The 26,082-nt window shown below is 35.0% G+C and overlaps 1 protein-coding gene across 1 annotated transcript in view; it reads right to left on the reverse strand.

Annotated features, from left to right (window-relative positions):
* Positions 1-1,925: 1,925 nt before the first annotated feature.
* Positions 1,926-26,082, reverse strand: part of Cep128 (centrosomal protein 128) — a 410,341-nt gene continuing 386,184 nt past the window's right edge. The window contains exons 23-26 of the mRNA XM_033766889.1: positions 25,909-25,986; positions 22,494-22,607; positions 10,747-10,855; positions 1,926-2,568 (exon numbers count right to left, since the gene is read on the reverse strand). Coding sequence (XP_033622780.1) covers positions 2,444-2,568; positions 10,747-10,855; positions 22,494-22,607; positions 25,909-25,986 — 426 coding nt within the window. The 3' untranslated portion in view covers positions 1,926-2,443. The remainder of the gene's footprint in view (positions 2,569-10,746; positions 10,856-22,493; positions 22,608-25,908; positions 25,987-26,082) is intronic.

Here is a 26,082-nt window from a genome sequence, read left to right on the forward strand (position 1 = left end):
TCCCCTCTGTGGCCTTCAACAACTTCAATGGAAGTTTAGTGTGTTTGAGGAGAAAGACAGCCAGAAGAATCAAAATTACTAAACCAAAAAGGTCAATCTTCAAATTAAATCTTGGATCAGGCCCACTGCAGAATAAGGTCTATGCCTTCCAACGTCCCAGTGCTACAAGCAATATGGCTGCCCAACTACAACTCAAATGGAGCCCATATCACATGTAATTGAGGATATCCTGCCAACGGAGTAGTAAAAGAAAAACATATGCTGTCTTTGAAATGTAGAAACCAAGGTATTAGTGTTTCCTTAGCATTCCTTTTGATTTCCAACTCAAGCTCTGGTAACTGCAAGAGATAGGAAAAAATCCTCAGAGGAGACAGGTCCTTGGATTTAATTCCATATAAACACGGGGCCAAAAAATTTTGACAAAAATCACTGCTCACCAAAAGTTGACTTTGCTTTTGAAGTTCTTGTGTGATCCATATTTAAAGTCAGACCATTAATCCAACAGTAGCATAAGGCATTCAATAAGATGATATAATGGCCTTATTTTATTTTTAAAAATATATTAAAAGGTCTTTCATAAGATTATTTTCTATATTATAAAATCACAAGTTTAAATATTTTCAAGGATTTTTATGAGTAAATAATCTGAGTTCCTTTAAACTTTCAGATCTAAATGCCCTAATGTGATTTTTTTCTTCAAATAACTACAGATGCATTTAAACAGGATGGGGAGCTTCAAGTCCATACTAACAGATAAAGGAAGAGGTTGTTTAACGTTATTCTTAGGATTTTACAAAACTGTTGACTTTATACTTTGTTGTCTTCTCTGTTTTTCAGGCTCAGGAAGATAAAACATGACGTTGGTCACAACATCAGTAGAGATGCTAGAAAACTTTCTTAATACCCAAAATATTTCCCCAAACTTATACAGGTTATAGGAGACACCAAGATGGGCTGGTTCTCCAAAAGGCTGTTCCACTAAAATCTCAAAATACCCATTAACAAAATAAGAAATTCTGAGGGTAAATAAAACAAAAAAAGGCTTGTTTAATGCAGCATAATACAGATTCTCCTCAGCTAGCCTAAACACATCACTCCATTTTTTTCATGTGACTTGTAACGTCAAACACACTCTGAGACATGCACACATTTTTGTATATTTTTTACTCCTTCCACAAAGACTAGCACATAGTGAGAATTCAGTAAGAAGTTTGTGTGCATGAATAAATCATAAAATGCATGCTGCACACTCAGGGTTTATGTAGTTTGTGTCATTTAATTTTTTGATATAAAACATTTCCATGTTCTGTAGTAAGAACTGTGTTCACATTCATAGTAAGATATTCACTTCTGCAAGCTAGGACAAACAATTTGAGTAGAAATAGGAGCATCTTTACAAAAGGTATGAAATCCAATATGCAGTTATATTTTAACACAGAATGTCATGCTCATTATTGCTTTATTTTCCTTTTCTCCTTCCAGAATCTTTTGACCATGACCAGTACAATTCTGTTCCTAGATACCTACAGTTGTTAGCATTTAATACAAATCTTTCTCCATCAGTAGATCAGCATGTAAAGGGGAAAATTTTTTACAAACACTGATGATAAAAAAAAGCTGGGATATGAAAAGTATGTAGATAGTACCAAATCACAGGAGAACTCTTGCAGACTGAACCTCACAGAGATACAAGTCTGGTGCTGTGAATTTTGGTCATTCTAAATGACAGATAGTCCAGGATGACTGGAGTAATCACAGTAGGATATATGACCATGAAAAGACAAATAAATAAATTGTGCTATAAATGCTTTACAGTGTTCTACAATTCAGATATCGTTTATAAATTCTTTATTGCTATTAAAATGGATGATTGGAAATAATCTTAAGGTACTATTTTTAGTAATAGACTGTTGAGATGATAACAATTCCAAGCATTTATAAAGTGGACTGCCTAATATATATGCATATCTCCATGACATGTTATAACACATGATAATTTATTAGGGAGAAAGCATTTTTTAAAAAATCAATTATATATAAATGCTCCCTGAATCTAAAGTGCTGGCAACTTTTGCCCAGAGGAGAATTCATTTTCCATCTTTTTAGTCAATAATTTTCAAATTATAAAACCAAATTTTGGTCAGGAAACTGTGACTGACCACACTTAAAAAAAAAAAAACAAAAAAAAACTGCATAGCGAAAAACACTCCTTTCTCACTGGTACAAGTTGCCAATAAATTAGCTGCACACTGTTCATGAACTGATATTATTTAGATTGGCTAAACTTATGTCATTCACAAAGACTATATTGTATTGTCATTTTAGTCAATGTTCAGCAATACCAAAAAGCCTAAGCCCCAGGTTCGTCTGTTAGATAACCGGGACCAGATGGCAGCAAGGGTAAATAGGCTATTTGTAAAACACTCAAGTAAAGTAACTAATTTCATTTTGGTTTTTTGTTGTCATATTCCTCCTTCTTGGATTGTGGACTTGTTCCATTCATTGGTAAACTTGTGGCATCTTCCTTGATTGAAGCTGGATGTGGAGCAATGGTTCTTTTGGTGAATGCTGGCAAGGTTAGAGGAAAGAGAAAAATCAACGAACATTAATGTAAAACCTGGGCCAAAAACTTAATTTTGCAAAAGGTAGTTGATTAATCATGGTATTCAATCAGGCTTTCTGTCATAAAACTTTATATGGACTAACAGACTTGTAACATAATTAGTTACTATATTTTCAAAAACACATTCACAAGATTGTAAAAACTTTCTTTATTTGAGAGTTGAGAGTGGAAAATGTGTATCTGTCAGAATACAATGCTATAAACACACACACAGAGAATTTTAGAGGGGAAAATTCATTAAGGGCTTCCTTTTTAATGGAGTCCTTGTTTTATCCTCCTGTCTACAAAGAGCAGATCTGGAAGCTAGGTTTTACTGTTTTTCTATTACTTATTTCTCTTCTGAACATCAGATGCCTATCTCCCACTGTTGACATGAAACTGTCTCTCTTGATTTCTACTCTTTGATACCTGCTAATATCTTGCTATTTTCCATTTAAGAAAATTATATACGCATCCATATGGTTCTCAAATCCTTTTTCTCTTTTTTCTTTTGTGGTACTGGGGATTGAAACAGGGCTTCAATGAGTAACATCTCCAAAGTTGTTGTTGTTTTAACTTTTAAAATTTTTCTTTTGTCCCTTTCCTGAGATAGAGTCTAAGTGTTTCAGGCTGGCCTTGAACCCACTATGTAGCCTAGACTGGTACTAAACTCATGGTGACCCTCCTGCCTCACAGGTATGCACCACTACACCTAGCTTCTGGTTCTTTTTATTTTGTTTTATTTTTCCTTTTATTTTTGGTTTTTGAGACAAGGTCTTGCTAAGTCACTAAGCTGCCCAGACTGGAGGCAAAGTTTCAATCCTCCTACCTCAGCATACCAGACTGCTGGGATTATAAGCATGGGCCACCAAACCTCACCTAGCTAAGGTTCTCAAACTTTGGTCCTCTCTTTCCTCTGTCCTGCTTGCTCCATCTATTCAGTCTAACAGTGAGTTCTGCTAATTGCACCTCCTACCTTCTCCTGAGGCCTTTTGTTTCACACCTTTTCCATTATCATCACCGCAGTCGAGATCGGCATTTCCAATTTTCCTGTTTCCATCTTCCCCCTTACTATCATTTTCCCACAACCCAACTAGATGATATCTCTAGAAAGTCAATCAGATTATGTCACTGTTCTGCATAATCTTTTGACCCCTGCCCCCCTTCACGCCTTCCAGAAAACTCAAAACAAAATCCAAACATCTGATTGTGGCTGCAGTCTCTCTCTCATTGGTGTTCCATTTCTCCACAGACCCTTTCTTCTCTGGGCTTTTGAGATTTCTGCTCAAGACATCCGGGTGACTCTTCCCATACAATTCCTACTCAGCTGCTTGCAGCTCTATCACAGCCTCCTCCGAGTCACCCCTGATCCCCTGTGTACAGTGCTCCTGCTCCCGATCCAGACTCTGAATCATTTGCTTGCTCACTCACTACCTGTTTCTCCATGAGATGAGGTGTCCTTGTCTGTCTTGTTCACTACTTTCTCCTCCAGAACCAAATACAGAGCCTTGGAAACAGCTTCCCAGTAAATTCTGGTTTCATAAATGAATACTGACAGGACGTGTAAGAGACAGTCAAATGCAAATTATCTAGTTGTATATCAGAGTATCTATAAAGGATCTTGTCAAATAATCAGAACTCAATTATTTAAAAACATCTCATGTTTAAATGGTCAGTGGAAAACACCTGAAAGTCATATGGATGAGCCTAAAGAATGTGACAGAGGGGTGGGGGAGTGCTTTCATTAAATAAACAATTCATTAGGATAAGAAACAATTTCTTATCAATACTTCTGATATGCTGACTGATATAAATTATTGGCATTTTAGCCTACAAGCCTGAGGAGAGCTTAGTTAAGAAGTGTCCATTCACAGCCAGGTGGACCAAGAACTAAACAGTCACCAATGGCACCTCAAAATGAGAATGCTAAGTTTTGTTTTCATAGCAATGTAAATTGAGGTAAAGGTTGTTTGTTTGTTTGTTTGTCTTTTTGTTTTTGTACTGGGATCAAACTCGGGACCTTGCGCTTGCAAGGAAGGCAGTGGCACCACTGAGCTAATCTCCCAGCCCAAGAAGTTAATTTTGAAGCAACTTTCACCGATTTGCTTTTCTAAGAATATTAAATTAAAATGTATGATTCATTTCTAACTCTTACAATGATTCTTAGATAACATTTTTGCTCCATGAAAAACTCACAGGTCTTTCTTTTGGGTTTACTTATTCATTTTAGTAACTGTTACTTTTTAGAGCAGTTTTAAATTTACAGAAAATTTTCAATCTACATGTTTAAAAACACTAATTCCACAGAGATGAAGCATTTCAGTCTCAAAGAATTGGAGATTTCTAGGAGTCCTCAGATTGCTACAGACCTCACTCATGTCTAGACTGGTCCCAGCCCCAAGAGTGAAGGCCCTGTCCAGGGGTTGTGTTTCTTTAGTCTAAAAGGAGCTATACATGGAGACTAGTGGTCAGTCGGTACTTATAAAAAGTAAAAATGACAGTTTCAAAAGCTGACATTATGAGTCTCTCTTACTAAGTCCCCACTGTCTACAGGCTGGGTAATGGAATTCAAGTCCTTCTAAAAGAGTGTCCTGACTCATGGCCATAACTTTTAGCCAGCCAGGATAAATTTGGTAGTGATCATGGCTTTAAATAATGGATTTCTGTGTTCCTATTACCAATGGTAATATAAATTGACAATTTATACATTTCTTCCCTTCATCCTGGCAGAAGGTAACTACCTTTTCATGAATTGACTTGAACTACACAAAGCTGATATAAATTACTTTTTGAAGCAAACTTTCATTAATACTGGATCATTTCGGAGACCACAAATTATGCAGTATGTTTCCCATATCCTTTGTTTTTTCCATGGTCAGTGATTCTGTGCCTTCATTTGATTACACGTTGACAGGGCACCTAAGTCAGCAGAACGAGTTCCTCAGTGTGTAGGGTGTAGACAAAAGGGCCTCCCCCATTACAAGCTCCAACCTGAGTGAGCAGGTGCCTGTTCTGTGGACCAGATCTCATGCCTGCCTAATGTCTATGGCTATCTACTCCTCAAGGCCTAGACAGGTCTAAGCAGCTCAAACCACCAAAACCAAGCTTTCATGTTCCATTTCCAAGTATCAGATAATCTCTCAGTTCTCTTTTCTTCCTAAAGATTTTCTCAATGGGAATATATTTCTTCCTTCACTGTAGGAGAACTTAAAAACATGCATATCCAGATAAGCAACTAGAATTGAATAAAGCAAAACAAGACATATATCAACACTGGCTAAAGAAGAAAAGTTCCTGAAAGTTCCTGGGCCAGGAGAAGGGAATGCTAGGATTGCCAGTGGGGGAGCTGAGATCACTTAAAAATAGTGGATGTCAAATAGATGTGGTTTTTCAATAGCAACATTGGCTCAAAAGTTAATTCATTTACAACTTAGAATCTTAGAGCCAGCTAATTTCAATGTAAATGAAGTAAACTAAAAAATGCAGTAAATGGAAGACTTATTTTCAGGAACCAAAGATCTTTACCATCTTTTATTTTGATGAATAGAAATAGAAAGGGGGGAATCAAGAAAGAGGAAAGCTCAGGATCTGGGAAACTTGGGCATGAACATAGGAAGAGAAAGCAGAATAATCATGGGATAACATTTGTGCAACAGGCCCTTGTTTGGCTGAACTCTTCTGTTCTGGCCACTCACTGCCTTCTGCTGTTTGCTCTCTCACATCTCTCATTAATCATCCATTGTCCCCCATGAACTGATTTCCTAAATATCTTTTCTACTGTCCTACTCATTTTCCATTTTACTTTCTTTGTGGTTTTCTTAACTTTGTTTTCCACATTTCTAGTTTTGTTCTGTCACTGTATCAATCCTAGTCTAAGATTCGTAGATCTCTTACCCTTATGTTCCTCTTTAATAGTGTTTTTCTCTTGTTTTTAATGGACCTAATACTTTTTCTCATCTCTTCAAGGTGACTTACACTGTATTTTGTATAATCTATTTGCTGTAGGTTCCAGTTTTCTCTTTCTTGGTCTTGACATTTCATTTTAATTTTGGAGATTTAAAGGAAGATTAAAGGACAATTTCTAAAAGCTGAATTTATTTGTGCTAGAAAAATGGAGAAGTATTTTGAGTAGTCCTAATTTTTTCCACATTTAATATTCCACATTATTAAAAACAGAAAATTCAACGTCCTTTAGAAAGGCAAATAAATTATTTCTACATGTAAGTTTAATTCAATTAGTTAATGATTAATGATGAAGAAGTTGTAATCAAATTTTGAAAAGTATTCTTTAAAATATGGGGACGGGAGGAAAATTGTAAAACAAATTTGTTAACAATAAAACAAGAGGCTGAATTCATAAATTAGGTGATTTATTAAATTGATAAAGCTAATTTTAAGCTAAGTTATCAGTCATTTTACAGTAACTAGTATTTTCTCATTCAAATTATATTATCAATGATATTTTTCCTATTGTTATATAGCTTTACTTCCTTTTGAACCAGCACATTTATGTAGATATGTAGGCTGCCTATGACAAATACATCTTAGTTAGAGAAATGACCCAACGCTGGTCAGAAATGGTAGAGTAGAAAACTGAATACAGTTTCTTTCATTAACTGTTATTAATAAATCTTGATGTTTTCCACTTAATGATCTCTAAACACTTCTTTCTAGATGCCCTTTTTGTTTTTTTGAGACAGAGTCTCACTATGTAGTTGAGACTGACCTGGAACTCACTATGTAGCTCAGGCTGGTCTCAAACTCACAGCAATCCTCCTGCTTCAGCCTCCCAAGTGCTGGGATTACAGGCCTGCGCCACCATGCCCGGCTTCTAGATGTCTTTTTAGGAAGGCTCGTGAAAGTCATAAAAGCAAAAGGAAGTAGCAGCAGAACAATGATTTCCCATCTCAGATCACAGAATTGTTAATCTCCAGGCTTTTGACTATCTTAATGGATGGGATTTTCTGATGTTCTGAGGGTGCTTAGTTCCTACCCTCCACTTCTGGGGTAATTTTTCCATATCTTCAGATTGGGATATAAATACTTCAGATTGCAATGGGCCAAATTCCACTTGAGACGTAATTCATATTGAACAGTTGCTATCAGATTATAATAGAAAAAAAGGTTTTATGCAGATACAAAATCACTTGGAAAAATGATTAAGACAGGAAAGAGAAAGTATTTGGCTTTTAGAATAAAATGATCATGATGTAATGAAAATCAAACCATTCATCAGAAACTGATAAATATATAATTCAATGCATCTATGACTATAAATCAGCAAAAATGAGAGTTACCAACTTTGAACTTCCTTAGAACTTATTTTGGTATATTAACTTTTTTTTTCAGCTTTAATTGAGTTTATTGGTACATTTTAGGGATGCAGTACAGTTACATTCATTGTTGGGATCTTGTACCTCTACATGACAAGTCTTGATTCTCATTTTTTCCCCTTACCTCTGCCCTCCCTTCACCCCCTACTCCCCTCCCCATCTACAGACACTTTATTTTCATCCTTTCATTCTCTCACATTTTTTTCTTTTCCCTTTTTACTCTTCCCCTACCCATCCCACCTTCCCTACACCTTTAGCTCCTTTCTTCCCATTTCTAAATGTCAGTAATCTTATTAGAATCTTATGCATTGTTGCAGATTATTCACACCAGGGACACTATTCGGTATTTACACATGTGTGACTTCTTTATTTCACTTAGGAGTATATCTTCAATATGTATCCATTTTCCTATGAATGAATCTATTTTCTCATTCTTTATGGCTGAGTAATATTCCATTTTATAGAAAAACCACATCTTCTTTATCCAGTTTCCAACGGATGGGCAAACAGGCTGTTTCCAAGATTTAGCTATTACAAACTGTGCCGCTATAAACATGGGTGCACATACTTCTCTGTGATATGATTCCTTTAGTTCTCTTGGAAAGATACCCAGCAGAGGGATGGCTGGGTCAAATGGACCCTCCAGTCCAAGCTCTTTGAGGTATCTCCATATTGATTTCCATAGTGGTTGCACTAGTCTGCACTCCCACCAACAATGGAGAAGGGTTCCTTTCTCCCCACAACCCCGCCAACATTTGTTATTGTGTGATTTCTTGATAGCAGCCATTCTTTTTGGGGTGACGTGGAATCTCAGTGTTGTTTTCATCTGCATCTCTCGAGTGACCAGTGATGTGGAGCATTTTTTCAAATATTTTCTTGCTGCTTTTACTTCTTTGTCTGAGAAATGTCTGTTCATTTCGGATGCCCATTTTTGAATCGGGTCTTTATATTTGGGGGGACTGATTGTTTTGAGTTCTTTATATATCCTTGATAATAGTCCTTTGTCTGAGGTACAGCTGGTAAAAATTTTTTCCCACATTGTAGATTGTCTCTTAGTTCTGCTAATGGTTTCTTTTGAAGTACAGAAGCTTTTTAGTAAGATGAGATCCCAGTTGTTGATTCTTTCTGCTAGTTCCCGTGCTGCTGAGGATTTGTTCATAAAGTCTTTTCCTATACCAATGTCTTCCAGAGTTCTGCCTAACTTACCTTCCAGCAAGTTTAATGTTTCTGTTTTAATATTTAGATCTTTAATCCATTTGGATTTTAATTTAGTGCATGGCGAAAGATAAGGGTCTAATTTTAATCTGTGGCAGGTTGACATCCAGTTTTTCCAACACCATTTATTAAAGAGGCTATCTTTCCAGCTGGTATATTAACTTTTTAGAAATTTAGCTATTTTATAGGATGGAATTATCATATTTAATGCACAATCATCCAGGCTCCTAGTAAACTGAAAAACTAAACTTTAGGTATGAATATATTAAATAATATTTAAATCCCAATAATTTAGGAGAAGAGCAAACTAAACAAGCCAACTCATATATTTATTCCTCTAATATAAAGGAATATTAATTGGGCTTTTACTATGGCCCCAGTACTATTTAGAGTGCTAATGAACAGTGGTGAACACAACAGCATTGCTCTTGCCTTCCTTGAGTTCATTCTTTGGGGAAGGAAAGAATCAGTAAACAAAAAAGTCACTACAGTAACAACTTTAAAATTATTATGTTGAGAAAGATTTTTGAGGAAAATTGTAGCACACAGTGGTTGCTAAGAAACCACCTTTAAAACTGTAAGTTCAGCGACCTTCTTTATTTTAGTTTACTAGTACACATGTGCAGTACATAGTGTTTACATTCCTCGTGTGGAGTTGTGTACACAACACAGCCCAATAACATTTTTCATCCCTTGTTTCCCCACCCCCCACTCTGTTTCTTGATCTTCTTCCACAATTCATAATAGCTAAATCTTGGCGATGGCTTATATGTCCATCAACAGATGAATAGATAAAGAAAACATGATATTTCTATACCATTCGCCATAGGAAAGATAAACGTGAGTCATCTGTAGGAAAATGGATGCATCTTAAGACCACAGTACTAAACTAAATAAATCAGACCCACAAGCTTAAACATTGTGTGGTTTCTCTTATAGTAGAAGCCCAGAGTAAAAAGAACAGACAGGTAATAGGAAACGGAGTCAGATCATTCCCACCTTCTTTAAAGACATTACATACACACTGAATCTTGAGGATCAGGAAGTCAAGAAAGGGAAGAGAGGGGACACATGATGGCCCATGGCATCCTGGGCCCAGGGCCTCTTACCTCATTAATGTTTATGATATTTTATCAACATTCACAAAGTATTCACAGAATAAAATCTAGCAGATACTAGTACTAATATCCTTATGCTTTGTACAAGATTACATGCTTTTTTACAGGCATATGCAAACATTTTTCTTTTACTGATGATTTGAATTTTAAAAAATTACTTTCTTTACCTATTCATCCATATTATTAGTAATCTCCAAATACCAGTTTTGCTTAACATTTTTACCCATAGTAATCTAAGTTTTCTTGAGAAATATAAGGCTTTAGAAGGAATCTCATGTATATATTTTTTCAAGAATCTCAGGTAATATTATAAATGTACTCAGAGGTGGGGATTAGTTTTATGATTCATAATGAAAATATTCTCACCTTTTAACACACAAACTTTTAATATTACTAAAATGTATTGGCCTTAATTTTTTTCATGAAATGCATTTCCTTACACTGAATTTAAGAACTGGTACAGGACTTTATTACTTACAGTTCACGTATGAAAACCGTGGACTAGACTGGAAGCGACCGTGATCCTGCCAAGAGGATGAGTGATTTAACCCACGAGTGTGGGAACCTTCAGCAAAGGTTTTGTCACCCTAAAAAAGACAGTATACATTTCAGTGCAATCCTTACAAATCGTAAAGACCAAGACTCATTCAAATGTACTGAAGGTGAACCTGAGCTTTAACATGCAAACTATGTTATATTTGCACAACTTATTACAATTAAAATCCTTATTTAATATGTGCATGTTAGAGAAAATATATTTTAAAAAAAAGAAATCTCTCATTTCTATGGAAGAATGACATATTTCTTTCCAGTTTTTTTCCCCTTTGAATAGAATTTATAAACATGGTCTTAAAACTTTGCTCCTTACATTTATATTATAAATAGTTCAGAAATCATTATGAAATCTTAACCTTCAGCTTAAGGGTTACTCATCATACTATCCAGTTGATACACTATGCTTTACTCAGCCGTTATTTTACTTGGCATTTAGGTTATTTCCAGTGTTTTACTACTATAAATAACAATGTGAGAAATATCTTTAAATACATAACCTTTCCCATATTTAGGCCTATTCCTTATGACAAATTCTTACATGGAAATACTGAGTCAATAAAAACAACCTGATGTTTTTAAACACATTTAGCTAGACAGCCTTCTATAATGATTATTAATCCTCTGGCCCAGTCCACAAATATTTAATAAACAAAAATGACTATGTAAAATATCTCTCCTCATACATGTATGAATACCTCTTTCTTTCCAAATCTTATCTGAAAGCGAGGATTACAACTTTAATATTATCAATTAACAGATTAAAAACAGGCAATTTAAGAAACAGTAAAACTGCAGTCTTTTGTCATGAATGTTTTATAATTATTTATTATAATTTTTTGTTCACAATAATTTATTGAGCACCTTCTATGTGCTGAGCAAAGAATAAACAAGACCTCGGGATACTCAAGAAATTTTCCAGGCTTATAAGGGAGAAAGGCATTAAACAAATATATTATTCCAAAATGATACTATTAAAACCTATCATAACTGCTGTAAGAATAGCAAATAACAAGAACTAAATTTAGATGGGAGTTCCAAGACCCCCTTGGAAAAGCAATATTTGAATGCTGAGGGTGATCCAATGAATTAGCCGGGTGACAACTTACGGGTGGCAAGTGGGAAAACAGACAGTGGAGTGGGGAACCTGTTCAGCCTTATGTAAGGGCTGAGGAGAGAATGTTTGCTGTTTTCAAAAACTGAAGGAAGGAGTCAGGGTTCAGGTGTACTGAGCCTGGAAGCTGGGGTTTTGTGAAGTGGGTAAAGTTCATGTTTAGGATTTCTTTTTTTTTTTCTAAAGACAATCAGAAGGCAACCAAGGCTTTTGCAAAGAATGATAAGCTCTGATTTACACTTTTCAATTCAAATGTTGAGGTAGGATTATCAGTTAAAGACTGACAAGGACTACTATGGGGTCTGAAGGGAGAGATTAAGAAGGCTGCCAAAGATTCTACATGAAATAACAGAGAGCTGGGTGGACTCAAAGATTTCTCAAAACATGGCCCCCATGAATAGTAAGGTGGTGGTAATATGTTATCTGATGAATTAGTTGTCATTCTCTGTACCAAGTACCAACATTATATTTATTTATGACACATACATTGTATGTAACTGCAAAGAATGGCCAGAAAGGAAAAGGTTATACATAGACAAGGCCAACTGAGCAAAAAGCATGTATACAATCCTCACATAGCTCAAGATCTTAATGTTTATGTATTAAAAGATAGTTTAGGTCTATTTAAGATGAAGGCACTGAGGTTTTTAACCAAGTGAGTTTTTAAATTCTAGCCCATTATGGGAATTTCATTACAATTTGGGAGCTATTTAGCATAGGATTTCTGGAAAGGAAAGGATATACATTGTTTCAAACTTATTCCAGCAACTATGAATCAGCTGACATGGGAATCTTCGAGTCAGGTGAGCTAGATATCAACTGTGGCTCAGATGTGAAATATTAAAGGGCTAGGTGGGGTGGGAAAATGCAGAGATGGAAAGGAGGTTGGAGCCTCAATGAATCCTAGAAACCCCATTGAATCATGGTTTAGATTTGAAGCTTGAAAAAGAAAGTGTGAATGGTTTCCTACTAAAAGATTTTTAGTGATTAAGGGCCAGTAAAAGAAAAGAAACACACATTTTTCTCACTGACACCTGAACTGAGAATGACAGTGAACAACCAGAGTAGAGATGTAGATTTGGGCATCGCGCTGGAATAGATAGCATAAAGGTAGCCTCCAAATGTGCCTACTAGAGGAAGGATAAAAGTCTATTTAAATGCTATTCATTCTCTCCAAGAAAATGATTTTAAATTTTAAAACATCAAAAAGTAGGTTATATCCTTCTTTTCACAGAAAAACAGCAATCTATATTTTTAGTGATAAAACGAGCTTCTTGGTATAAGAACGGTTAAAATATGGCACTGACAATTTCATTCCTACTGAGTCTGGAAAATACCTGAAAACATTAAGAAGATAAATGATCCAACAAATTAAAAATACTTCATTAACCTAATTTAAGGTACATTTTTCTATTTCTTATTTATAAATATCTTTTTACATTGAGATCATCATTTGTTGACAGTTTTCTTTCCTATTCTTCCCCCTGCACCCGCTTCCTCCTTTCCCTGGGGGACTGCACTGAGGACACGGCATCAACTAAGCATATGCTCTATCACTGAGTTACATCCCCAGCCCTTCCTATTTTTTTCACATAACATTCTATGTGGGAATTTTCCCTACAATCATCATCATCAGTGCTATATTTATTATACTAACCTATTTTCACACATTCAAGGTTGATTTTAGTTTTTTTCTATAAGTAATCATTTGATGCACATCTTGGTACAAAAACCTCTTCATATTTTATTATTTAATGCATATCTCTAGAAGTATAATTAGTGCACTATAGGAGACCAGAGGAAATTTGAGGCCTAATTGGCCTTCTCTGAGCACAAAGAAGCAAGGCTGCACTCTGGGGTGATTGCATCTTGCAGGTTCTAAGGAAAAGTTAAGAGAGCTGAGGATAAGTTGTTAACCAGAGAATATACTAGCAGGTATTGGAAAGCAGATGAATCTTATGTTACTTTGATTGCTGGTGCCTGTGTTTGGGTGAAATAAGGCAAGATGAGCCAATCGTGGAGGCCTACTAAGAGGCAAGAGCCTCTTGGCCGCCCCTGTATTAAGACTGGTGTCTCTTTTTCATTCATCCATGTTCACCCCAGCTCAGCGTCACGGAGAACAAAGTAGCAGGTCAAGGTCCCCAAACAAGGCCAGAGGTCGGCTACAGTGGACAGAACTTTTTAAGATTGTTTATATACATTTCATCTAAAACATGAAGCTTCTGAGTAAAGTCATTCATAAAGTCCTCTAATTATCCTTTTAATGTCATTAGGAAGTATTTTTCTTTCACTCCTAATATTGGACATTTGTATATATTTTTTCTAATGGGTCTGCTACAGGTGTTTAAATTTCATCAAATTTTTTTCAAGGATTCCACTTTTCCTTTATTTTTGCTATCTGCTTTTTATTTTATTAATTTTTGTTGCTTATCCTTTCCTTATTTTTATACACTTGGACTTAATATGCTCTCTTTTCTATTTCTTTGAAGGAAATTGAGATTGTTGACCTTTCTTCTTTTGTAGTACACACATTTAACATTGCAAATTTCCCCCAAGCACTTTTTAGTGGGTATAACAAAATTTGATAGTGTTTTTATTTTCATATAGTTAAATATTTCTAAATTTCCTTTGGATTTCTCCCTTAACCAATCGTTGCATTATATAAGACTTTTGCTTAATTTGTGAATATTTGGGAATTTTCCAGATATATTTCTGTTATTGATTTTTGGTTTCATTCCACTGTGGGTAAATAACATATTTTGCATAATTTCAATCATCTCAGTTACTGAAATTTGTTTTATATGAGTGTAGTCTATCTTGGAGAATATTCAATGTGTACTTGACAAATATGTGTAATTAGCTGTTGGGGTATTCTGCAAATGTCAGATAGGCCTAGGGAGTTAATAGTATTAAGTCTTTTCTATCTCCATTGATGTTTTGCCTACTGATATCTTTAAAGAGTGTTAAAATTTCCAATCATAATAATGGATTTATCTATTGTCTTTACAGTCAGATCATGTTTTGCTTGATATATTTTGATGCTCTGACAACAGATGAATGTACATGTAGGACTCTTACTCCTTCCCTTTATAATAGTTGATTTATGCATCATTCAACCACTCACATATTTTTTTTCATACATAGAAAATGAGGGAATTTAATGATATTTCTTTGAGATCTAACATTTTATAACTTGAAAGAATTATTAGACTTCCATATTATCTTAAATAGAACCTATGGAATTAATACTGAAAGAAAAACATCTCATAATCCCTTTGAACAATCAGTAGACTAGCACATGAAAAAATACATTCATATCTCCAATTCAGTATTGATATTTTATCTATAGAATTACTATATATGTGAATTTTGCAAATTGATCATAAAATGTTTAATTCCTACCCACTGTTGAATTAAATAAGGATTAAAAGGAAATTTTATGTATTGAAAAGGAAGATTCATTGCACATTTTTTGATTGACTGCAATTTTGATCATATCAACTTTTGCTTTTTTTTTTCCCTCCAAACCAATTCAAACATCTTTAGCACAAGTATCTATTTTTATGTAGTCTAAGTCTCAACAAGCTGGATAGCCAGAATTCTCTGAAAACTTCTATTGAAGAAACCTGCATTTCCTAATATTTTCCCTGGGTTTCTCCCACTTCTCTTTCATAATCCACATTATAATTGGTTTCTTAAAAGCTGTTCCAACTTGACTAAATTTCTTTGCTAAACTGATATCTAGTGATTAATATTTAATGATGCCCACAAAGTATTTTTCTCTCAGGAATACTGTAAGTTCAAAGTTTACAAGATAAATGATACATTTAATTTTTGAATTTTAATTTATCCAGCCTTTTCCCTAGAGCAAAGGAAAAAAAGCACGTATGCATTTCTGAATCTGTGGTAGAAATGTTTTCCTGGATTTGTCTCTCGTAAAACAAGTTTACCATCTCTCCTTTTCTGCTCCACTTTAAATTCTCAATGTTCCATTAGTTCTAAAGAAAGCTTAACATTTTCCTCAGCATACTTCATTCCTATTTCAAAATTCAGTATCAGCAGATGGCTTATTTAAAGCCTGCTTTTGCTATCTCAATCTACATGCCTGCTACTTCAGATTTCCACCTCTGTGAGGGGGAGGTTGGTTGGTTGTTGGTGACTTTCATCTACTCATTCTTCTATTTAATCATCCAAATACTTTACAGTTTAGTACAGTGGCTCCTGAATTAAGGAACTCAGTGACGATCATATATGATCATCTCCCAACCAAAGACATTCTACTGTGGAAATTGAACCATTGGAAATTGCTATATCTTAGGTTTGTTTTTTTTTTTTTTCATTTAAAAAAGTAAAGTGTCAGACCAGATCATATCCAAATCCTCTCACAACTAATATCGCATCACTTTTATTAAACATTTTTATCATTCTAATCAATCTTGGCAGATCTTGAAATCGTGAATGGCAGGGCATTTAATTGTAAAAACTATCATTACTGTAGAAAATCCAAACTGATTCAGCAATACCAAAAACCCAAAATATTCATAGACCAGAATTACAGACTCATGAAAATACTTTGCTAGATCAGCTATTTGAAACTCTTTGAATAGTTTATCTCATAGTACAATAAAATTATCCCTACTTTATTGTATAAAATTTTGTATTACTAGAAAATCAGTAGTGAAAACATTTTTATATATTTCAGATGTGTCTCCACATGACTTTCATCTATTTTTAGAAACCAAATCTACTCATGGTAGATAAAAATTTGAAATTAAAGGGTTTTCAAAAATTGTGTCACTGACTTAAAGGCAAAAATACAAGATGTTTTAGTGAGGCTGGGCTCATTATAATCATTACTTATTCTCTTAAAGTAACTGTACTGTCTACCTAGAATGTACCGAGAAATTCAATTTAAAATTAAAAAAAAAATAATGCAGAAAAATCATGGTTCTTAACCCTGTACTTCACTTAAATGCCATGTGTGGCAACAACAATTGAATGACCACTCTACATTATGCATTTTGTTGTGGTGTATATTCCTCAGTAAATGTCCAAGGCCATAACTAAACAACAAAAAATGTACTTTAAAGGAAACAGTAATTATTTGGGTGAATATAAAAACTAATATGTTTAACTAGCATTCCTTATATTTTTTAGTAACAAGAACTTTGCATTTTGATGACTAAAGATGGTCTCTATAGGTGAATTTTTCATAGTCTTTCCTTTTTAAATGTCCTTGTTGAGCAAATTATTCAACAAGTTGTTAAAGGAACTGAATATAACACAGTGGGGCTCTAGTAGTCTTAGCAGTTAGTATTTTCAATTAAGTACCCAGGGGGATTCCTGAATAATTTTTGATGCATTAGTATTTTCACATTTCACAAAAAAGAAAAAGCTCTCGATTGCATTGGTGATCTTTTATCTAACTTCTCTCTCCCCCCCATCCCCCCTCTCCCTTTCCTTTCCCCTCTTTCCTCTTCCCCCCTTCCTTCTTCCTTTCCCCTCCCCCTTCCCTTAACTTTTCCTTCTTTCCTCCCTCCCTCCATTCCTTTGTTTTTTTAGACAAGGTCTTACTATGTAGTTCATGCAGGCCATGAACTCACTATGTAGCTTAGACTGGTATCGAACTCATGGTGATCCTCCTGCCTCAAGTCTCCCAAGTGCCAGGATTATAGGTGTGTTTCCAATATACCCAGCCTTGTCTAACTTTTAAAATATAAAATGAAATCAACTAGTTAAACATTCTGGCAGCATGTTTGTCTTGACCACTTCAAAACAGTAAAAGTGTATTTGTATTTCAGCATAATTTGACTATCTATAAAATTTTAGATATATTACCTAAGTATTACTGAAAACATATTATAATTCTAGAAAGATAGAAGCTAGAAAAATATTTTTTAAAATATAAGCACCAATTTAACACATAGTATATGCTCACTATGTATCTGTGGAGTCACATGGAAGACAGACAGTGTGCTCTCAAATGGTACGCCATCCAGTAAGATATCATTTTCCAAGCTTCAATGTGCATTTACTTGTATAGTTTTATTACTATTTTCTTCTATGTGTTCTTAAAATTTCACCTTGCATTCTCTGTATAAGAGAAGCCTCAGAAACTAGCTTAGATTGAGAGAAGCACAGAGATATATCTGCATAGCAGTTTACATATAATTTCCTATCAAAGCATGGAGAAGAGTGGCGACAGAGACAACTAGAGTATTATAGAGTTAAAGTATTCTCAAATTCTCCCCTGGTTGCTACTCTTATGCCTAGGCAGTATCTGTAAAATCACATGAATAATATACTACTGATATACTTTAGTAGTCATTAAAATAAACACATTTATGCAACACCTACAATCTTGAGTTGTACCAGGAGTTATGCATGGTGTGATTTAGAAATTACGGTTAGAGAAGACTTAAATCAGAAAAAGCTGACTCTCCAGAGAAAGTGCTAACAGCTAATAATTTCTGTGAGCAAGGCAGAAACAAATCACAGAGAGATTCAATGAGGGAGAAATGAATTCCAGGAGCAAAGTACGTACTTATATCCCAAACATGCTTACATTGAACAAATATGACAAAGGGCTTGGGCAGCTGAAAGCCATTATCAACACTTCCTCGCCTGCCTCATATGCTACACAACATCTGCTTCTTTAAAAAGCAGCTACATATCAGCTCGAAGTTAAAAATGATGATTTTCCTTTCAGGGGGAGGAATAATGGGAAAAAATAAGTCTTCTGTGATTTCACTAAAAAATTCCGGTGTTAATTAAAACCATATATTTAGTATGTGTAAAGGTAACAAATGAAGAGTTTTTTGGGCAGAACGGTGCTCCTCTGTGAATTCAGATTAGCAATGCTGTGTAACTGGCTGACTTTTGGACATTCTGTTCTATTTGAAACAGCTGGGACAGCAAGGAAGACTGTATGTCCTTCAGAAACTCAATTAGGCCGGTGGAAAAGAGGCCATGAAATGTTTTTTTGGTCTACAGAGAATCAGTGAAAATGTGTTAGGTTCAGCTTGGAATTGAATTCTAACTATAAACTGTTAGATCAGGCTTTGTTCAATTAGCTTGTTCAGCTTAGTGTATTATTGTATTATTGTATTTTTATATTATATTATGCTCTTATAATTGTGCATGCTCTCGCTACTCTAAATCTCACAGGTTTCTAGAAATCTGGTCACTGTTGTCCTGGTGACTGACCTGGGAATAAACAGCAGCTCAGCTGTAGCCTTGGACTGAATGAGAACTTGACTTTTTCCTTTCCTGCTAAACTTTCTATCCACTGCTGATGTGGGCACGCTGGATGTTTCACTGCTTTCTTACAACAGCAACAACATGATAAGGAGGTTGCCAACATGGTTCTGATAGTTCAACAGTTACTTGTCTGTCAACAGCAATACAGTCAGAGTTCCACAACTGAAATGCTAATAAAGAACCTCTTCCAAACTAAGATGTGGATAAAACATTTCCCTGTACCTTGCCATACAAGCCTCTTTTCAAAGAGACTCCTAAGCATTTTTCTTTCCTCTAACTACTAATGAAGTTTACTGGGCCACCTTCAGTCCAACTACCCTGTTCTTCTTTTCACTACCAATGTTTGCTTAAAGGCCTTAAATTGTCAAGGATTTAGAAACATTTTTCTTATTATGCCCTTTGCCTGATTCCCTAGCACAGTGCTTTCTCTATTAGAAGAATTTCTCTACTAGTATTTAATTGGTAAGTAAAGTAAAGGAAGTATTTCAATAATGTGTAAAGGAAAAAAAAAGAGACTGATCATATTTTCTTTTCTCTAGACCAAGGGCTTTCAAATTTTTCTTGAGAGGGCTTGATAGTAAAATTCCAGACTTCGTGAATCATACAGTTTCCTTTGTACTACTCAATCCTACAGTAAAGTAGTATCCACTAGTATCCAAAGGAAGCCACAGACAGTGTGTGAATGAGTATGGCTACAGCCTAACGAAATTTTATTTACATATGAAGTCGGCACGCAAAGCTCAGGCTATGGGCAGTTTACTTACCTCTGTGGTAGAAAAACTGCCATAATTATCTTTTAGAATTAAGATAATAAAGTAATTATCCCTCCATGAAGATCATACCTTCTCTATCTCTACACACCTGTTCCTCACCCCCATACCCAACAGAAAGGATACTGTTTTTACATTATGGTAGCAGTAATGTGTTTACTTAATTAAAAGGAATTCTACAGTAACTATTTCCGGGGAAAACAGTTTTAGGCAGAAACACTGAACTGAAATCCTAGTAAGGTATCTTTTTAAAAACTCTGTCCTAGAAAATATGGGAGATTTTTATAAGCTGATGAAATGATCCAAGTTCTCTTATTTATAGTACTTTTTCAGTATATCAATGATTAATCAGAGGTATTTCTGATCACTCATAGGGCCAAGAAAGGATTAAACTAACTTTCTTAAAACCTACCTAACCACATGGTTCTTTAGACGCTCCTTTCCTCTCAGTCCCTTTGAGTAACTTATTTTCATAAAAACAGTATCAGCAAATAACTGTTGGTATGTACAACTAGTAAAACATGTGGCTCTACATTTCCTTTCCAATGACTATGAATTATGTGATCTTCCCATGAGTTTCATGTTGGAAGAAGTTTTGAAATGCTTTAGTAATACTAATGTGGAACAATGCCATCAAAAAACAAATGCTGTGATCCTTCCTACACATGTACTATATATTTGCTAAGCTTTTAAACTAGCTTCTCACTTTCCCAAGTGTTAGCCTTATAAGCCAGGCCTGATTTTGTCTTCAGCTGCAAATGTAATTTTAAACAGAACTTCAATGAGTTTACTTGCTGAAAATGTTAAACATGCATAGCTTTGCCATTTTGTTATGGAAATTGCAGTGATTTACAGCAATTTGGGTGCCACTAGACAGCACCAACTCACCTAATTCCAAATATAGTCGTATTAGAAATAACGTTTTCAGTGTTTCTCTTGCATCTAAACCTCTGTTGAACTAATAGATATGTGTCATGTTTCTGTACTTTTGGAGAAAACTGACTTTTACATATTGAAACATAATCTTATGTTTCTGAGTTCTAGAAAGCTAAAGGGATAGAAGTTAAACTTATGCTGTGATAGCATACCAGTCAAATACATAGCTAAGTCTATAACCTTACTTTCTTCACTAGTGAAAGAAGAAAAATAATAATTCTAACATACCAGGGTTGCTATGAGGATCAAGTATGACAGAAAACATAAGGCATTTAACACTTACAAGAGGGTGATTTCATGTAGTTTGTTCTAATACTTGCTCAATAATTAGTGATTGTCCTTAGCTCTTGTTTAAACTTTATTTTTCTGGTAAAGTATAAATCTTTGCTTGAGTATATTGGACCTGATAGGAATGCTGGAAGATGATTTAGGGAACTTGAAAATTTCCAAATCAGCCTACAAGTTTACCTCTATAGTCAATGACATTTATCTATAAAAACAAAGGTAGAAAAATATAAATTCATAAGAAGTCCTTTTCACAAAAAAGCTATCAATAGTGTCACATAACTGTGTTAATTTTTGTTTGGTATGGAAGATGTAAGTGCTGATTATAAGCATGCTAAGGACGACTTATACCTTCATATCCATTGAGCATTAATTCCAATTACATTCTGAGGAGGGAGGAAGCGTCGCACAAATAATTTTATTTGGTTGTAATTAGTGGATACATACAGCATAATGAATATTCATAAATATTAAGGTTTGTTAAGAATACAAAGAAAGACTAAGACTTTATTTTATTTTATTTTAATTTTGCGGGAGAGAGACTGCCCTGGAGTGCACATTTGAATATAGATAGTCTCCCTAGGTCAATGTTTTCAAAAGGGGGCAATTTTGTCCTTCAAGAGATACCTGGAAATATCTGGAGACATTTTTAGATGTCACTGGCATCTAGTGAGTGTACTGTAGGGATGTCGCTAAACATGCCATGATCTCTACACCAAATTTCGGGCTGGAGATGTTTGATATTGAGGTTGAAAATCTGCTCAAAGCTAAGAACTGTTTAAGGTCAAATGGGTTTATCATCAACCACAGATGGATACTGGGCAGGCCAAGGGAATGGTATATGTTTGTCATTGTGGTCAAAATTTCCCAGTCTTCTGTACTCTGATTCCATGTATACAAGTCATTAGCTAAAGTATAGCACACAGATCGTACACTCAGGAGAAGAATGACTGAGAATGCTAAGACTATAGTTTACAAAGTACTGTGCATTGCTTGGGGGGACTTCAGTGCTAAGAGCAGCTGGATTTAAACATAGAGGAGAGCAACAATACACACAAAGACTTTGACCATCGAAGCAACTAGAAGTTTACTAGCTCAAGATATCTTGAACAGCATCAATTCTCAAAGACAACACATTAACAATGGCATGGGCTTAGTTTCCACACCAAAAATGATAAGCACAATCTTCAAGGAAAATCTTCTCTTCCACAAGTGTCCTTACACAAACACTGTGAGAGCTACCTAAGAAGTTGTAGGCTTAGACATGGATAACACTCCAAGACTAAAAATGTACACAAAGAACATTACCTTCAAGCTTTTGATTCTGTACTTAGTGTCATCTTGGCATTGCTTAAGAGAATCTCTGTGAACCCTGTATTTAGAAGATCTACCATTAATTCTTTCAGAGGAATAGTGGGAATCCTGGAAAAAGAAAAAAAAAACAGAGACTGAACTGGTGGATGAAAGAAAAATCAGAGCTCAAAGTTAGTGTAAGAAAATATAGACATATAGGTAACAAATGATTGCAGTGATGTAGAAAGACATACACAGGAAAACAAGGCACAAAGGAAAAAAGATAAAATGGTCATTGTGGGTGATAACATGAATCCCATATTGGTTAAGTTCTCTTTACAACTAGTCCTGATGCCATTTGAAATGGCTGGTAACCATTATTTGAAAGGAAAAACGTTTGAGTGACCATTAGTCATCTGAAGACAGTCATTAATGACATTGTGCCACTTTTGGTTTTATATTGTCTTTTGGAAGAGTACTCAGCATTTTCTTTGTTAAAAGAAAAATGTATTACTATTGAAACTGAAGCCCTTCTATATCACTTAGTCTTAACATTCTATCTTTTAAACTTAATGTCATACTTATTTTAAAACTGAGAGGAGTCTCATTTGCCTTCATAAGCACATAAAATTCAGGAAATAAAGTAAGAAAGCAAAAATTCTGAAGGCTTTTCTTTTTTCCCCTTTCAGTCTTTGGAGGAGGAAGAAAAAGGACAGAGTCAGTATAGCCCATTATTTAGACATTACTTTCATGATTTAGGAAAATTTAGAAAAAAATAAAAAGGGGCAACTGGTTTTGGTAAGAAAAATCATCTATGACATTTAGTACCTCAAACAGTTGCAAGGAACCCTAAATCTACTGAATGTTCAAGCCGGATGGGAATTAGAATTGCAAAGTTCTCATTTTTATAAAAAAAAAACAACAAAAAAAAATGAAGCTCATAGAAGCGATGAATAATTTGCCTAGTGCTAGGTAATGTGTAGCCAATTAGGGTTTGGAACTCAATGTTATTTCTTTTCCGTCTTATCAAATATGTGATATTTAGATATGGGATTCCCATGCTTGCAGAGTGGAGGGGGACAGTGAAAGAAGGGGAGTTGGGGAGAAGAAAAGAAGGGCAAGGCAGGAGGAGGAGGTGAGGGTGAGACATTTAGACAACGGTAAGCCTATCAAAACAGGATGAGCTTGGTACTCATACTTTGATTCACAGACTACAGTACTATCAAGAAATATGCTTGGCAAGTATATTTTCACGCATATACTAGCAGTATCAGTGTGGGAAGAAACCAAACAAGTACCTCACTTTATGGATGAGAAAATATCTCCTAACACAGTGAATTTGTGTGTGTGTTGAATGTGGACAAGAACTTAGGGCTTTGCCCACTTGTTCACAGCTGCTAATTTTTAGAAAGTTTTAGAGATTTGAAATAAACCCATCTTTACTAATCTGAAGGACTCATGGAGTCTCATCTAAGACTATGTCTATTTGTTTTCATGAAAGTCATTTCAGTGAATGGATTTCAAGAGGTGCCAGGGGAAAGCAGAAAGAAGTAGATATATTTACAGCTAATTTCTATACTTTAAGATTCAGTTTTCCTATCTGTAAAATAGGGAAAATAATCTAAATGGGGTACTTCTGAATTTACAAAAAAATTTAATATATTTAGCTACTGTTTGCTGCATAGTACGTATTTATTTGCTAATTAATCTCTTCCTTTTTTAGCTAAGGGCTCATTTTAAATTATTAGAAAGTATAGTTCTGAATTCTGCAAACACTTAAAATTTCATTATAAAGACATTTCTATGTCAGTTTCTGTATTATAAGCTGGACATGCAGATAATTACATATTTATACAATATTTATGTACATAACTAGAATTGTAGATAATTAAATACTTGACAATTAACTAGGATAAGGATAAACCTTCTAGCAACAGTAAGAAATACAACTGTACTTATGAACACTGAGTTCAGTGAAGACCACTGGGAAAAGTATGCTGTCACTGGAGGTTAAACTCTATCTTGTATGCTGATATAAGACAGGCATCTGCTTTTCAGTGACAAGTGCCACCTGTTTCCAATACTGCTGCTTACCTGTCCTTCATTAACTTACATGACTTCTGTTACTAAAGAGCAAAAGGGAGACAGGATACAGGTATAACATAGGCCCTGCTATGTACATTGGGCTTTATAAGGGTGAAATCAAAACTAGCTGGTCTTGGATGCTGGTTTCATAATTCTCTGATTGGGATTTAAACTGCAAAAATATAATCAAATCATGAGAAAGAATCTGAACTTTAAAAATATACTAGAAACATGGTTTCCCCCTCTTGGTACTAGTCTAGCTTTCAGAAAGTGTCAGTTTAATCTAGGTCTCTCTCAAAAATTGTTTAATTTCCAAATTAAAAAAAATGCTTAGTGTAAGGTAATTTTAAAAGTGTAGGCTTTGAGAGACACATGAAATCAGTGCTTCCAATAAATCCATATAGCATAATCTGGCTATGTTTCCCATCCATAGAAGTCTCAAACAATACGTCAGATTTAAACAGAACCTCATTCAGCTAATTTTTAAGGTCAATGTGTAACAAGAAGTTACATGGTTTACAAATTGAAACCCTCACATTGTTACCTTTGGTGATTTATTTATACATGTCATATTAACTATACTGACCTTGCCAATTAACATATAAATTGCTAAAAATGTACATTTGCATTCCTAAGGGGATGTATAAAGATGTTCTCTGGGAAGGGACTCTTCTGGTAGGACTGGATGGCAGGGTTTGTTTGCATCTCTCTTCTTTTATTTTTTTGGTACCAGAGATCAAACTCGGGTCCTTGCACTTACAAGGCAGGCAGTGGAACTACTGAGCTTTCTTCTTGATGAACTTAATACATGTGCAGTAGGTAAATCTACACATGCAATTAATTGGCTTGATAATGAAATGCTTTGTGTTTAGAGTTCTATCGATAAATGGCATGAGATAATGGTGTCTAAAACTCTGTGTGGGTCTGAATTGATGTATCATAGCATAGGGATAACCTGTATACTATTACAGCTCTAAAATAGCAGTTTGTAAAAAAGATGATCCACAAGTTAAATTTTGCTAATCAAAACATTATCTATTGTCAATGTAATGGATAACTCCCTTTAATTACCAGATTTTTCTAAACTATTGTTATAGCTTTAGGGGGACAAACGAACTTGTAGTGGTGGGGTGAGAATGTCTATTTTCCTATATTTTGCTACTACTCAAGTTTATTTTCAGTTCTGACTTCACAAATGTTAACAAACTCTGAGAGCATGAGTATTTGAAGTCCCCAATGTTTTTCAGTCCTTCCTCCCTTCCAACAATTTCCTCTGCACATAAGGAAGATGTCAAGTGTTCTCATTGAGGTAAAAATACTGAGAGACAAGCCAACTCTTCCTCACTCGAAAGTCTTTGATGTCTTCCAGTAGGCTCAGTTTCTCAGGTACAGACTCCAGATGGTCCAAGGCCACTCGGGTACTCTGGAAAACAAAACATAAGGAAGCCAAACATTATAGAGAATTGATTAATACTCTCAGAATCTAAATCTAAAAATGAGCTGTACCACTGGTATAAGC

The sequence above is a fragment of the Fukomys damarensis genome, unplaced genomic scaffold (genome assembly GCF_012274545.1).
Source record: "Fukomys damarensis isolate Sample0158 unplaced genomic scaffold, DMR_v1.0_HiC HiC_scaffold_21, whole genome shotgun sequence".
Classification (NCBI taxonomy): Eukaryota; Metazoa; Chordata; class Mammalia; order Rodentia; family Bathyergidae; genus Fukomys; species Fukomys damarensis.